At 39.5% G+C, this 14709-nt stretch overlaps 1 protein-coding gene across 2 annotated transcripts in view; it reads right to left on the bottom strand.

Annotated features, from left to right (window-relative positions):
- The window catches only part of nfxl1 (nuclear transcription factor, X-box binding-like 1), a 115923-nt gene that overhangs the window by 91248 nt on the left and 9966 nt on the right, over positions 1-14709 (bottom strand). For both annotated transcript variants that reach the window (XM_080187990.1, XM_080187997.1), the window contains exons 3-9: positions 13725-13837; positions 11994-12124; positions 10883-11061; positions 10633-10794; positions 9038-9138; positions 6408-6522; positions 4877-5001 (exon numbers count right to left, since the gene is read on the bottom strand). In XM_080187990.1, the coding sequence (XP_080044116.1) occupies positions 4877-5001; positions 6408-6522; positions 9038-9138; positions 10633-10794; positions 10883-11061; positions 11994-12124; positions 13725-13837 (926 nt within the window). The remainder of the gene's footprint in view (positions 1-4876; positions 5002-6407; positions 6523-9037; positions 9139-10632; positions 10795-10882; positions 11062-11993; positions 12125-13724; positions 13838-14709) is intronic.

The following is a 14709-nucleotide window of genomic DNA, read 5'->3' as shown; positions in this document are numbered from 1 at the left end:
TAAAAACTAAAGTCATAGTTAATTTTTTGGGCTTTAAAAGTTAACGATTCTAGAAGTGCTGCTATCTAAACTTATCTAATGTTTTTCAATGATCTTCAAATTATTGTATACCGATTATTTAAAGAAATTGGGATACACTAAGTTTTTTAAAACTTCAAAAATGCACCCATCTATAGTCTTGTGATTTCCATATAAAGAATTTATGTCCTGGAATAATCCAGTCTGCCAACCCACTATCAAATTGAAATGTAGAATATTTTAAGTGATTTATAAGTCAGTCCTTCTAATGGAAGACATCAAACATTACTTCGATACCCTAAACACGATTAAAATTCTAAAAGTAGACAGGTGATGAATGATCTGATTAGTTTTGATTCCACAAACTAAAAGAACCCTACTGTTTTGAAGATTTATATGGCAATTATCTCATCCAACAAGGAACTTTTGTTTATGCCTTTAATAAGAAGTTAAATTTCTCCATTCACCTGATATAAAATCAGAGAGCACATTGCAAACCTAAGAACCAGAACCATTTGGACAACTAAAAAACAAATTCCATATTTAGCAGACACACCCAAATTTTTGCAAAGTTCAAATTATCCTTCCACCATTGCCTCCAATGCTCTGTCCTTTAATTGCTTAAGTTCACCTTTGCTGCCTACTTTTGAGATCAAAGATGGTCTTCTAGTACTCCATCTGGTACAACAAATCCTCCTTCATAATCTAGAATATGCTTGGAGAGCATCTGCCCTGAATCTGCCGTCAGATCTGGTGGGACAACCTTCAGTTGCATTGCTAAAACATCAGAAATGTGATATTTTGCACCTATACAAAAGGCCATTTTGACAGCTGCCTACTATGACTCAGCTTAGCCTTCCCCATCAATTGAGCTCTTCCTCCTCTGCACATTTAGCTTGACACTGTCTAGTGATCCCTCAATCCCCTATCTCAGGGGCTGCTTATTTAGCTCCACATATACAGGATCCGCTCAGATGAGGAGGATCGCAACAGATACTTACAGTGACTGAAAGATACCCTCATAAGATAAGGTGCTCGACTCATCAATCGACAAGTCCGAACTGCCACAACGAAAAACCACGCTGATCTGCTCAGGGGATGGGCACGGGGCGTGGTAGAGAATTCCCTTCATCGTCCAGTGCTTCCCTGGAGCAGAGGGGCTTCAGCATGTCATCAACGAGGACAGGCATCTCGCCCGGGCTGTCCCCACACCTCCACTTCTCGCCTTCAAGCAATTGCACAACCTTGGGCGGACCATTGTCCACAGCAGGCTGCCCAACCTTCAGGAGAACAGTGGCCGTGGCACCACGCAGCCTTGCCACAGCGACCTCTGCAGGACGCACCAGATCGCCGACGTGGTTACCGTCATCTCGCGTGGGGGCACCATCCACCAAGTGCACTGTGCGTGCTCTTGCGACTCGGCCGGTGCTGTCTGCCTGATGTACTGCAGGAGGGGATGTCCAAGGCATGGTGCATTGGGGAGACCATGCGGACGCTGCTCGGCGGTCACCAGGCAGGAGTATTCCCTTCCTGTTGGGGAAGGCCAGCTGTCGCGGGCATTCGGTCTCTGGTCTTCGGGTGGGCGTTCTTCAGAGCAGCCTTCACGACACACAGCAACACAGAATCATTGAGCGGAGGCTGGTGCCAGGTTCTACACACAAGGATGGCCTCAGCCGGGATCTTGGGTTCATGTCGCACTGTCTGTGGCCCCCACCTGCCTGAGCTTGCGAAATCTCACTAACTGTCCTGGCTGGAGACAATACGCATCTCTTTAACTTGTGCTTGGCCCTCTCTCCACTCACATTGTCTGTACCCTTCAGACTTGATTATCTGTAAAGACTCGCATTCCAACCACTATTTTGTAAATTGAGTTTGTGTCTGTATATGTGAATACAATTCCTCATTCACCTGAAGGAGCCTAAGACTCCAAAAGCTTGTGCTGCAAATTAACCTGTCGGACTTTAACCTGGTGCTGTAAGACTTCTTACTGCACTTAACTTAACCTTCTCCACCTCATACTGATGGGAGTTCGTTGAATTGAAGTGACAGCATTGCACTGATTGATTCAATCAAATTACCATGCTGTATCAAGTACCTTATTTCTTTACAAAGCCTGGAAAAGACTGTTGCTTCATAACTTTAATAACCACCACAATTTTGTCATGACCTCATTCAGAATTTGCCCCAACAAAAGCTTTGAGGCTATTCCAGTCAAAATAACTGATGTTACATGTAATAGTGATTTCCCTCTCCTTTCTGACATCCTTCTTAAGTATCTTTCCTCTGTAGTCCACATGGTGGTTCTGTTAATTCATGTGACAGTGTAACTACAGAATAGAATACCAAATATTCAATTCAACTGCAGTTAAGATATTGCTTATAACGATACTCTGTCTTGTGTCATCTCCTAAGACAAACTTCTATCCATAAATTTTCACTTATGGTTTGATGAAATTTTCCATGCATTATTAGTACATACAAATTTCAATTTGTTATTATTGGGATTGATGGCAACAATTATTGATTTTACTGGGAAATTAGACATTACACGCCACACTTAAAATGAGATGATTTTGTGGCAATTATTTTGTTTGGAAAGAACACGAGGGTGATTCTCCCAGTTCTAGCAGCACAGTGGGCCAGGAGACTTAAGCAGAGGCTGCGTATTGGGTTTCCCACTGGGCACCATGGCCTCTGCGCACCTCCGCCGGTCAGATATCTGACATTGTCAGCTCTATGCCAGAAATTGGCATGGAGCTGACTAAGTTATGCCATCACTTTAATATCATAAGTTGGCCTGGAGGCTTCAGTCCCAGGCCTGCTAGAGTCTCCCTCCCCACCAGAAGTGTTTCACTCCAGCGGGGTTTACAATAGCTCCCCACTAGCAGGGCGCTGACAGCCCAACTCTGCTAGAGTGAAGGGGGGCCATCGAGACCCCCCTAGAGGTTGAGGGTAAGGGGGTCTGCCCTCAGGCATTGCGAGCTTGGCAGTACCAGCCTGGCATTGCCCAAGGCATAAAGCAGCAGTGACCAGGGGGCACAGTGGCACTGCCCACCAGGCATTAGGGTGTGCCAAGGGGGCCTAAGGTGGGGGGGGGGGTAGATCAATGGGGATAGGGAAAGGTCCCACTTCCACTCTGCTCTGCGATCAGAGACAGGAGAGGCGCCAGTGATCGGTGCTGGTCATCAGTGTGGGGGGGATCATTGTTGTTCCGCACCCCCCCCGCCCCCCCACACACAATGTACAGTGGTCTGCTCAGCCTCTCCAGTGGGAATACTGGCCCGCCCACTGAATTTTAGCATGATTCATGCTAGGACTCTGATGCAGCGTGTGGGAGATTCATTCTCAAAATCCTGTTAAAAAGTCAGCCAGATTTACTCCAGTTTTGCTGCAAATTTGGCACCTTTTTGGGAGAATCCCACCCCATCTATTGCAACTGTTTCTATATTCTGTCATATCCAAGGATTCAAAATAAAGCAATTTATTTAATATTTCAAAACAATCCCTGCCATCCTTTATTTGCTTTCTAGTTTGAACAACTTGTATTGCTTTGAACTTTTCAATCAATATAAGATGCATTTTATACCAGTTGCAGAAAATAGTAATATTACAGCCCTAAAAATGTTCATTATAAGCAGTTAATTGAGACATCTTGAATCATACAATGCTTCTCCCATGATGCATTTTTTCATCCACGTATAATAGGCATTCATCAGGAACATTCAGCTAACAATTTCAAGCAGCCACAAGATTTGTTAAACTTAAAGAAGGCAAATGGTATATTGGCCTCCGTTGCAAAAAGTTTCGAGTACAGGAGCAGGGATGCACTGTTGCAATTATACAGGGCCTTGATGAGGCCACACCTAGAGTAGTGTATGAAGTTTTGGTCTCTTTTTCTGAGGAAGGATGTTCTTGCTCTCAAGGGGGTGCAGCGAAACTTTACAAGGCTGATTCCAGAGATGACGAGACTGACGGAAGAAGAGAGATTGACTAGGTTAAGATTCACTGGAATTCAGACGAATGAGGGGGGGGAATCTCAGACTTCTAAAATTCCAACAGGACTAGACAGAGTAGATGCAGGGAGGATATTCCCGATGGTGGGGGGATCCAAAACCAGGGGTCACAGTGAGGATCTGACTGGCCATTCACCTGGTGAAGTAGCAGTGCTCCAAACACTTGTGCTACCAAATAAACCTGTTGGGATTTTAACCTGGTGTTGTGAGACTTCTTTTTGTGCCCACCCCAGTCCAGCATCTCCATATCATGAGGTTTCAGGATAGACCACTTAGGGCAGAGGTGGGGAGACATTTCTTCATCCAAAGAGTGGTGAGCCTGTGGAATTCATTACCACAGGAAGTCGTTGATGCCAAAACATTGAATGTATTCAAGAGGTGGCTGGATATAGCATTGGGGTGAATGGGATCAAAGGTTATGGGGAAAAAGCGGGATTAGACTATTGATTTGGATGATCAGCCAAATGGCCTCCTCCTGCTCCTATCTTCTATGTTTCTGTCTTTAACATTCGAATCGGCACTAGTTATCATGACTGTGCACTGTGGATGGTTTCTGTCCTACAAGAGCATTCATGTTTCAGTTAAGAAGTTTATTCAGTTTGCAGCAAGGTTGTATGTAAAATACTGTTTCAAAGCATCACCTTTGCAGCATAGTGAAAAAACAGACATCAACAAAACTCCTTTCGCTTCTCACACTAAAAGCAGGTTAATTCCGGAAAATACAAACGACAGGAATAGGGAAGTCAGCTAACCTTCTCTAAAACTACATTTGCGTTTTTTTTTAAACTTTTAACATATTTCTATATTTTAAAATAATACATTAATGAACAGATGCATGCCCTCACCTGTCTACAGGTTTCACAGGGACCTCTGTGGCAGCGCATTGAACATCTATGAAGGCCACACTCCAATCGCTTGTCACAAGTGTCACCACAGGTTGGTATATCCTCTGTGCAGGGCAGTGCAGATTCTGGATAAGGCAATGAACTCTTTTAGTTTGTTTCTGGTTTCTATCCACAAGAAACAAAAAAGTTTTTAAACAACATAAAAAGGAATTTTGCTCTCAAGGTGAGTTTTTGTGATTATGCATAATACGTGGTTGGGGGAAAAAATGTCAGCAGTAAGGATCCAGAATATGAAACTCAAACTGAAAATTATGGCTTCAGTCTTCCCAATATTACGTTTTCTTCAACTATGAAATGGTTATGTACGAGATGTTCTGAGAAACCCACAAACTAAGAGCATATTGTAATAACCAAGAAAGCAAAATGAGTTGTTACCATGCTGGATAAATTGATAAATTGCATTTCTCCGCATGTGTGGGCCAGTGCCTATGTGCAGATGGGTACTGGCATACACATTACATGGCAGGGAATACTTTTTTGTCCTTTGAAGGGATATGGGCATTACTAGAAAGATCAGCATTTGCTGCCTAATCCCTAACTGCTCTTGAACAGAGTAGTTTGCTGGGTTATAGCAGAGGGCAGCTATGAATCAACCACATGGCTATAGTTTTGAAGTCATATAGGAAAGGCCATGTAAAGACAGCAGATTTCCTTCCCTAAAGGCTATTAGTAAAATAGACTGGCCACCATTATTGATATTTTTTGGTATCAAGTGAATTTAAATTCCACCAGCTGCCATGGTGGGACTTGAGCCCAAGTCCCCAGAACATTAGCCTGGGTCTCTGAATTATTAGGCCAGTGACATTATCACAATGCCACTGTCTTCCAAAAGCTCCAGGATTTCTGGGAATAAAGATAAATTGATCCCTCTTTTGAAAGCAGACCCATTTCTCCCTAAAAAGGGGCACAAAACATTTTTAGGCCAATTTTCATCATCTCTTCCCAGCCATAAAGTCCTCCAATGTAGTGGCTATATGCCAGCCTCTGCCAAATCAACAGGCAAGTGCCTCAAAAATTGCAGGCCATACTCCCCCCAATTATGTAAATTATTCTGTCCCTACAACACGACACATCTGTCCAAAGCAACATGAAATCCAAGTTCTACCATACTTCTACCTGCGAACATATGTGCATTTATAGTTTATATACACTTTCTATATTCTCGTTGATCTCTTGTAACATTGAACGCTACTTGTGAGATTTTGCATCAAGTTAGCCACTGGATTTCTCAAAGTAAGTAATTAATTACACTCAATTAAGTAATCGAGTGTAACAGTGCAGAACTTCCTCAGTACCCGAAATGGTAGACTTTAAGAGGCCGAGATACAGGACTGAATCACCATAACACCCAAAGGCTGGAATTATAGTGAGACAATATACATGTTAATTGTGAACAAAAGAATTTAGAATGGTAAAATATTGACAAAAAATGGTCAAGAACATGACAACTGTAAGGTTTTATGTTACATACTTGACTTTCCACAGGGACAAGCCCTGGATCCTGATCGAGGACAATTTCCACAAACTCCACGATGGCAGACCTGTTCACATGTATGATTACCACAAGGTAGAGTTCTTCCACAAACCTAGGCAGTAATAATTTTGAATTACAAATTTTACTGTAAAGTTAAATACTTAAAACTATTTATTTTACTTGCACATGAAGTCTTTGACAAATAAAGAGGATAAGTTCAACTGATCATAAAATCATTTGTTAGTTTGACTATTTTCAAAACCAATTTCTTCCCTCCCCACCCCAAAAAGCCATACTTTGCAAAATTACTTTTGGATTACAATTTTGTTGGGGCAGTCACATCTTGACCAATTAATACTCTTCAGGATTCTTCATAAAGTTGGAGAAACACAATGGATATAATACATCTTGCATTCAACCAGCAGGTAAAATTACAAAATTGTAAACAATGGATGCACATTTAAGACACAAAAATTACACCTTTTGCACCATTCCTTGGAGTCTTCCGCACTAGTGATGATACAAACAAGGTTAGAATTATGTGTTTGAGCTAATACATCAAGCTGATCCTGAGTAGGAGTAGACGCATTGAGCCTACAGTATATTCAATAAGATCTCAGTGGCCTCAACTCTCTTGCCTCACATCCATAACACTTATCTCTTCTAGATCAAGAATCTGTGAAATCTGTCTTGAATATATTCAATGACCCAATCTCCACCACTCGTGGGCAAAATTATTCCAAAGATTATTGACTCAATCCTCACCTCAGTCTTAAATGTGAGACCCCTTATTCACTCCGCTACTGAAAGTGGGCATATGTAATGTTTTCACCCATTAAATCTGTAAATAATGTATCTCAAAACTGACGAACAGGTTTCAACAAAAATTGCTACACAGATAAGGCATGGTCCAAGGAAGTTTTCATTAGTTTTTGGCAAAGCATGAATCCAATCCAGATTCTGGAATTTTTAAAGCATAGGACGAATTAACATTTTCTTTTGAAGAATGTTGTCAGTTTTCTTAGCTGGTATGGTAGGAATTATCATAGCTGAGGAGGGCTTTCAGAGCAGACAGTTGGATGTGGATTCGTCTCTGAGATGGCTCTCAATAGAAAGGTTTCTTTTTTCAGTTTTATAGTTAGAGTAACAACAGGGTAAAACCTCAGGAAGAACAGCATAATTGTAATAACATTGGAGTTAACATAGTGGGGCAGAGATATGTGCTCTATTGAATGCTTACCGCACTGGTTTTTAAATTGTGCCACTACTTTTAGATTCCCCACAAAAGGGAAATATCCTGCAGCATCTACCCTGTCAGTGATAACTCTAAGGATGTCGGTAGTGGGGATTTGATGGTGATGCCATTGAATATCAAGGCAAGATGGTCAAATTCTCTCTTGTAAATGGTCATAACCTGAGACTTATCAGATCAAGACCAAATATTCTTCAGGCCTTGCTGCATACAGGCACGGACTGTTTCAATACCTAAGACATCATAATTGATGCTAAACACTATAATCAGTGAACACCTCCACATCTAACCTTATGATGGAGGGAAGTAATTGACAAAATGGCTGAAGATGATTGGGCCTAGGACATTATCTTAAACTGCAATCTTCCAATCCTGGAACTGAGATGATTGACCTCCAACAATCGCAACTATCTTCTTTTGTGCAGGTAAAGCTCCAACCCATGGAAACGTTTCCATTGCAAACTACCAAATCTCATTGACTTCAGTTACGCTAAGGCTTCTTGATGCCACACAAATGCTGCTTTTGTGTCAAGGGCAGTCACTTTCATCTCACCTCTTCAGTTCAGCCCTTTTGTCCATTTTTGGACCAGGGCTGTAACGAGGTCAGGAACTGGGTGGTCCTGGCAGAATCCAAAGTGAAGAGCTGCTAGAAATAGCCACAGGGAATAGCACTGTTGCACCCAAAGATGATGTTTATATTTTTTTTCAGGCAGTTTTACTGAAAGCAAAACCACATTAATAAAGATAACGAATAGCCTAAACGACAAAGTTTCAGTAAGAGGATTTGTTTAACTTACTGTGGCACCTACGGGCACCATTCAGATTTAATGGTTGACATTTTGGTTTTAGAAATTCAACTGGAAACATACCAAAAGCCTTATTTTTAACCTCCAAGGAACAATGATTTCCAGCTTGCACTTCTTCCTCAACCAATCTGATTCCACATTATAGGAATGGCCCATATATCTAACAGAGTTTCTTCAGTCATTTTAATAAAAACCTGCACATCACAGGGCTGATGATGCCAGGTGGAAAACACTACAAGCTGTGTATGGTAGGACAGAGTATTCTAAAGTTTCTAATTGTGTATCAAATCTAAACTTAATTAATTGTACAGATTATTCACCTGACTCTCAAAATTAACATATTTTCCTCATACCAATACAAAGATTTGGAGTATTGACTGGCTAATATGATCAACTCAATAGTTTCTGGCATCTTTAAAATATGACTGCCCCTCACTGCCTTCCTCAATTTCTAATTCTCTAATGGATTAGAATAACATATTCTAGTTAGGTCTACACAGAAAGAGAATTACAAATGAAGGAAGGCAATTGTTTATCCAGCTCATTTGTTGTAATTTACTTCAGGTTACCTCCTCACACTGCCACTGTGGTTTAGCACACAGCCGCTCAGCTGTTTTCTTGCCACACAAACACCGCTGCCTGCTGACACGAGGACACTCTGGGCATCCACCTGAAACAGAAATTTTCTAAATGATGGACAATTTTGAATACTTTTCTGAATTTAAATAGCAGTATATACTGTTTAGACAGGCTCGGAAGTACTCAGCTTTTGTGCGTGTCATGGATTTGGCTAGCCAATTTTTATTTTTTGTACATATAGAATTCTCATTTAAGTACTTGAACAAGTATTTTTAAATAAAGCAAGTAATTTTAAAAACAATAAAACTACACTCTTTAACCAGTAATTGCAACAAAAATGCAGAAGATAGTGTGACATAATGTAGAACACTGTTCTCTCACTTCTGGAATTAAATCAACAGAATGAGCAGCTCTTCAGTCAGAATAACAGAATCCCAACAGTGCAGAAGGAGGTCATTCTGCTCATCGAGTCTACACCAACCACAATCCCACCCAGACCCTATTCCCGTAACGCCACATATTTACCCTGCTATTCCCTGACACTGGAGTCAATTTAGCACAGCCAATCAACCTAACCCACACACCTTTAGAGTGTGGGAGGAAACCAGAGTACCCGGAGAAAACCCACGCAGATACAAGGAGAATGTGCAAACTCCACACAGACAGAATTGAATCCGGGTCCCTGGCGCTGTAAGGCAGCAGTACCACCATGCCAACCCACTTGGCCACTATACCATTGCAGGAATCCTACATGAACTGGAGCCAGGTACAAGCCATTTCCATCATGAAATACTTTTGCAGTACAATTCTACAAGTAGAGCATAGTTTTTCTACTTGTATCCGATCCCCCAAGTGCAATTCCCTGCCCAGTGAAGCAGTTAAAGCCACTCACTGAATGGTTTTAAGGCAAAGACAGATGGATTTTTGAACAGTAACAGAATAAGGGTTATGATGAGCAGGTGGGTAGGTGGAGCTGAATCTATGAAAAGATCAGCCGCGATCTTACTGAATGACACAGCAGGCTCGAGGGGCCAGGTGGCCTACTCTTGCTCGTCGTTCTAATGTTATGATCTTATTTTCTCATGTCTTAAAATTGATCTTCAAAATCTGGTTGCAAATTTAAGTTATGTTAGTCTCACATTCACCTAGGGGAGACTTAGTTAATTTATAAATATATATTTAACTATGTACAAAAGGAAATTCACTCACCTTAGATTGGATGGAAGAAAATTTAAAAGACATTATTTGTCCTGCTGTATTTAAATTACACTTGTGAATAATCACAAAAAATATAATGCTCTTTAGGGTGCAAGGCAGATGGAGAATAAATTACCAAGATTATTGCTTTTACACATATATCATATTTGGATTAAACAGGGCAGAAAATGATTGGAAATCAATGGTAAAATTTTTCTTCATCAAATAGAATGCTTCCTACAGTCAAAATTAAAACATTTATTCCCAGATGTAAACAACTTTTTACTTGCAAGATACCTACAATAATCCTTCATGTTGCATCTTGCCTCATTTTCCCAAATCTTTACACCTTAACTAACATCTTGGGTGCATGGTAGTATTAACCAACCTGTATGACATGGATTTTCACATTTATGCTGCCCACAAGTTAAGAGCCGGCCACATGGCTGCTGACAGGACCATCCCTTAGCACTGCAACGTCGGGAGACTGGTTTAGCCTTTTTACAGTAACATGTAATGGAGACCATTTTTGGACACGGTGGGCAAGGACCTACATCAGAAACACAAAACACTTTTAGACTCACAGCCAAGTTGATTGAAATTGAGCAAAACAATTAGTCAATTCTAAATCACTTTACCAGGATGGCATAAAAGAAGACACTTGTGCCCACATAAAGGCTTGAATTCTCTATCACAAACTTGGCCACAGGAATGAGGTACAAGCCAAGGATCTGGTGGGGGATCTTCAACTTTTCCACAGTAACAGTAGTATCTTGTTGGAGTTTGTGATTGTTCATACTGGTGCCTACATTTAGGACTAAACAGGAATACAAAAATAATTTTGTTTTGTAAAACCAAAATTATTAATTTTGCCTGCCTAAAACACCATAAACCATTCAAATGTTATACATCTTTCCAGCACTGCACGCATTTTTTGTAATAATTGTTTACATTATTGCACTCAGTACAATTGTTATCACTCAAAGAAAGAGTAGTTAATAAAATAAAAATGATTTTTCAAATTACAAAACAAAACTAACAATATAGGTATGTTTTAAAATTGTGGAAAAATGTATAATCAAGTGTAACCTATAAAACTAAATACTGAAGCAGACCATCACACATTGATGATATTACGACCACCCTTTAAATCAAATTGAGATAGTGTGATATTTCTCTATTTTCAAATAAACAACTTCAACATGCTTGTTTGCGACATATATCTCAAAGATATCACAAAACCTTCTGAAATTTAAGCAATCAAATTCATAGAATAATTTTTCCACAAAGTGATCATGGTTATCATTTTTATTTCTTGCCCAGCTGATGATGCCGATACATAGATTATTAAAATTCCAAGTCATCAATCTCCTGTACAACTTCACATCATGCAGAACCCAGATGCTGATTTTAGAGCAAACTTCATAAGGAAATATTTTCCAGCTGAGAGAAAGGGTCTAAAGAGCTTTTTAGAAAGTTTCCAAAACAAATTTTGCCACACTCAATAATTATTAAGCAAATCACAGATTTTAAGGGTGACAATGGGTCCATGTTATAAAAACGACAACAAAAACAAAGTGAAAAGTACAACTAGATCTCAAGAGTATACCAAGCCATTTCAGGTTATTTAAATTAGTTAACTACACAATTGAGCTAGCCACTAATTCAAAATGTACAATTCTTTAAGTGCAATAAAAATAAAATATTAAAATAAATGTCCTTCTTTTGAGAGCAAAATCTGTGGCTTACCATGGCCAGGAATGATCTTTTTTCCCAAAATCATCATCCAACACAGAGGATACAAGAAATATGCTGTCTTTTGCCCATTTTTGGATACATGGCATGTGAAAGATACAGTAACAACGGAAGCAACTCCAAACCTAAAGAGGGAAAATATTAAAAGGTGTATTCATGTTTACTTGAAAAAGACCATTTTAAAAAGATGTATTTAAAGTAACTGTGCTAAGTTTGTGTCCTATATATTGTATTCTTTCACCCAGTGAGCAAATCTAATTTCAAAAATTTTAACTCCTATACATTTATGATGCTATTGGAAGAATTGCCTTGATTACCCTTTTTTTTTGCTAATTCGCAAAAATCTATGAGTCAAGTTGGTGACATGGTGGAAAAGACAGGAAATAATTAATACAAGTTGAGGTGATACTTTATAAAAAAAATTTCATTTCATTGCACCCCTTCAGAGTCCAATTACCTTTGAAATGTAGGTTGAGAGTTGGCCGTTGAGACAGACACACAGAAGAAAACATCCAGCCTGCACCTTTTTGTTTTAAATTCATTCAGAGGATGTGGGCATCGCTGGCTGGACCAGTATTTATTGCCACTCCCTAACTGCCCTTGAATTGAATGGCTTGCTAGGCCTTTTCAGAGGACACTGCTATGACTCTGGAGTCACATGTAGGACAGATTAGGTAAGGGTGAAAGACTATCCTTCCCTAAAGGACATTAGTGACTAAATGTGTTTTTACAACAACCAACAACTAACGTCCCTTACCTAAACTTGTGTTACAAGTTTATAACTCAACATTATAACATTACATATAATTAACACTTGATTTTAATATGAATTCTTAAAACACCATGAAATTTGCAAGATGCTGCCTTCTCGTACAGGTTAAAAAGATAGATTTTTAACACCTGGTCTAATAGCTGTATAACTCAACTGAGCACCAACTACACTCCAATCACCTAACTACCCTGCCCCAACTAGCCACTCACTCATCCACCTCCCTTCTTCCTTCACCCCTATGAACCCGCCACCACCACCCCCACCCAACCAATTGACCCACCCACTCATAGATTCAGACTTAGTCCTTTAAAACTTACCCGAACACGGCAGTTACTGTTGTAAGAGGAGAACGAGCCCTCATCTTCCTTGACTCCACTAAGCTTGCTAGATTTGATTTAATTTATTGTCACATGTATTGGACACAGTGACAAGTATTGTTTCTTGCATGCTATACAAACAAAACATACCTTTCATAGAGTACATGGGGGAAAAGAAAAGGAGAGGGTGCAGAACATACAATTTACCTTGAAGTTTCCCCACTGCCAGTTATGATCACAAGTTCCCAGCAGAATTGGGCAGCAACATCAGGCTGGAAAAAACATCGCAGGCAGTGGCAATGCATCTAGAAACGCGGCTAACAAGAAATCTAGGCCATGACTTTTGGGGCTAACAAAATTGAACCAGCTTATATGCCATCATCTACGTTAAATATTAGAATTTTAAAGCATAAAGAATTAGCATCAGGTTTTCCTGCATTAAACTCAAACTTAAAGCTAACATTGTTGTTTTTTAGAATGTGCAAAATGTAATTGTGAACATAAATTTGCAATATTTATTAAAAACTGAAACACAGTTAAATTTAAAAAGGGAATCTCATAATAACCACAAGTTAATGCTCTTTTTCAGATTCACCATGAGGCAAATATACTTATAAGACTTGTAACCATACTTACTGCCTGATTTCGCTTCACTGAAGCAATGCAGATGAGGCACGTTTGAGCTCCTGATTGGAATGCATCATTCAGATATTGTTTCGTGCGTTCCAGTTCTCTGGAAGAGTCATCACCTATATAAAAAGGTTAAATCGATTACAAAAATTTTGGATGTTGCATTTTTAATATATTTTACTTTTCTGAGTAACAGTACACAACACTCCACTTGTATGGGAAATTTAGATTTCCCTCCAACTTAAAATTCTCATTTTTAATTATTTAAAGATGTATGCACACTGGAACCATAACAATTTTGCACCACACCAATATCAGCAGTTATAACGTAAATGCAGCCTGAATCCAACCAGGGACAAACCAGATACACAGCAAATGGCAGCAACAATGTCAGGTGAAGAATGGATTTTCACTTCTCTGATGGAATCAATTTTGGTCTTCACTTTACACTACAAATTCAGAATCAATACAAAGTTGAAACTATTCTGTACAAGTGCTAAACATATGTGATATTCCACTAATGTAGGTACTGCGTATTTAGACCATTTTGCAGCTTAATTGTACAGTGTTTCACCAACACTAATATAAAACTCAAGTTGGAAGAGGTGCTTTAGTCCAACTGCTCAACTTTCCACACAACATATAACCACTGCTACTTCAGAATTTTTCATCTTTTACTTCATCCATATCACCTTCCTGTCTTAGCATGGAAGAAAAGTGTTTGTGACATAAGTCCCGAACTCGTATTTTACCAGTGGGTACCTATGCATCTTTATCATGCCTTTGTGATTCATTTGAAAACAGATTCAGGTCAATTTTTCAATTTCATTTGGTACCTTGTATATCCCTAATAATGAATCTTTTATTTGCCATCTTTCAAGGCTGTTTTTCCAAGCTGTACCAACAAATCAGTGCTTTTGTCGACTAGAATAGAAAACAATTCTCAAAATGCAGCCTCAGCAAAATATTAATACAGCTTCAATATGACAAT

Source organism: Carcharhinus amblyrhynchos, chromosome 1 (genome assembly GCF_965287045.1).
Source record: "Carcharhinus amblyrhynchos chromosome 1, sCarAmb.v2.hapA, whole genome shotgun sequence".
NCBI lineage: Eukaryota > Metazoa > Chordata > Chondrichthyes > Carcharhiniformes > Carcharhinidae > Carcharhinus > Carcharhinus amblyrhynchos.
The sequence above is the reverse complement of the archived record's forward strand: the minus strand, read 5'-3'. Positions and strand labels throughout refer to the sequence as shown.